Source organism: Limulus polyphemus, unplaced genomic scaffold (assembly GCF_000517525.1).
Source record: "Limulus polyphemus unplaced genomic scaffold, Limulus_polyphemus-2.1.2 Scaffold4470, whole genome shotgun sequence".
In the NCBI taxonomy this organism is placed as follows: Eukaryota; Metazoa; Arthropoda; class Merostomata; order Xiphosura; family Limulidae; genus Limulus; species Limulus polyphemus.
The window spans coordinates 12,426-13,864 of record NW_013670080.1 but is presented as its reverse complement, the minus strand read 5'-3'; the positions used below and the strand labels follow the sequence as shown (position 1 = coordinate 13,864).

General features: G+C 31.6%; 1 protein-coding gene and 1 long non-coding RNA gene across 2 annotated transcripts in view; both read left to right on the top strand.

Annotated features, from left to right (window-relative positions):
- The window catches only part of LOC106471201 (transmembrane protein 248-like), a 15,630-nt gene extending 14,855 nt beyond the window's left edge, over window positions 1–775 (top strand). Inside the window, exon 7 of the mRNA XM_022399827.1 lies at window positions 723–775. Coding sequence (XP_022255535.1) covers window positions 723–775 — 53 coding nt within the window. The remainder of the gene's footprint in view (window positions 1–722) is intronic.
- A 110-nt stretch (window positions 776–885) lies between these two features.
- LOC111088804 overlaps window positions 886–1,439 on the top strand; it is a 7,551-nt gene continuing 6,997 nt past the window's right edge. Inside the window, exon 1 of the long non-coding RNA XR_002613213.1 lies at window positions 886–1,021. This is a non-coding gene — a long non-coding RNA (uncharacterized LOC111088804). The remainder of the gene's footprint in view (window positions 1,022–1,439) is intronic.

The window sequence follows — 1,439 nt, the reverse complement described above, 5'->3', positions numbered from 1 at the left end:
GCCTAGCTGTTGCGAGATACATTGATAGAAGTCTGAGATATAAAATAAGTTTGTGGAGTAATTTACGTGTACAAACAGACTAAACAACCTAATGATGGAGTGAAAGGAAATATATTTCATAAGTTATGAATAGGCCTAGCTGTTGCGAGATACATTGATAGAAGTCTGAGATATAAAATAAGTTTGTGGAGTAATTTACGTGTACAAACAGACTAACAATCTAATGATGGAGTAAAAGGAAATATATATTTCATAAGTTATGAATAGGCCTAGCTGTTGCGAGATACATTGATAGAAGTCCAAGATATAAACACAAAGGTTTAGTTTAAAAGACAAGTGACTAAGGTTGAAATTAAGCTGATTATCAATGTTAATTCTGTAAATGAATTGCATTAAATATTGATTTAAGTACCCTTGCTGTTAACTTTGTATTTAGCATTCTAATTTTCGTAGATTAAGTCTTAATTCACCATCCAATAACATAGTCGAGAATGACCTTTATTGTAGATAACTCTAATTGACTGTCATTACAAATGCTGTTACTATGGCCTTTCCATAGGGCTTGGTTGTTCTCTATGTACTGGAAAAAGTTTAAAGTAATCCAACTGTTCATAATTGATGTTAAAATTGCAGTTAAAAGTAATATTCAGTAACATTGAATGTACGTCAATGGAGTTAAGTGATACTGGTTAACATATTTGTTTGGTTATCTTCTATGTTAGACTGTGTGATGAAATATCCAGTAGCTCAAGAAAATCTTGTTAGAACATACTAAATGCTAAGCCAAACAATCTTTTTTGTGTAGAAAAAAACTACATAAACAGTTTATGTCTTTCTTAGTAAACTTCAGAAAGTTAAACATGAACAATGGTCTTTGGTTCTTTCTTAGTTGGACCGATCGATGGTGAACCTTCATTTGATGCACACTAGCTATTTTCTCTTTTTCATGGTTATGACTTTGTTATGTTGTGCTGTAATTAGAGGGCGCTATCGTACTACAAAATCCCACACTTCAGAAAAGGTGAGAGAAATACCTTATCCTTTATTTTTTTACATGTACATTCTATATGTAACTTGTTTTTCTGTTTCTCATTTCTGCAGATTCTCTTCTTTTTTTTTTCAACTGTGTAACAAATCTTTCTGTTAATACTTAATACTTTCATATGAGTGATGCAGTATTTTTAGGTAAAACTGATTTCATGCTAGTATCGGAGAGGTAATCCTGCTAATAAGCAGCAGATTCGATCAAGAATGAAAGATAATATTCTATATTTGATAACTTGACTGAAACTGCACAAATCTGAATGAATGAACAAACTCTATTATCTCAAACAAATAGAAAACACAATGTGAATACTTGTTCAGACAGAATCATAGTTGATTCTACTGGAGTGTCTTTAGCTTCAAACCCTTCTTTCTCTCAGTATCAACTTCTGTTG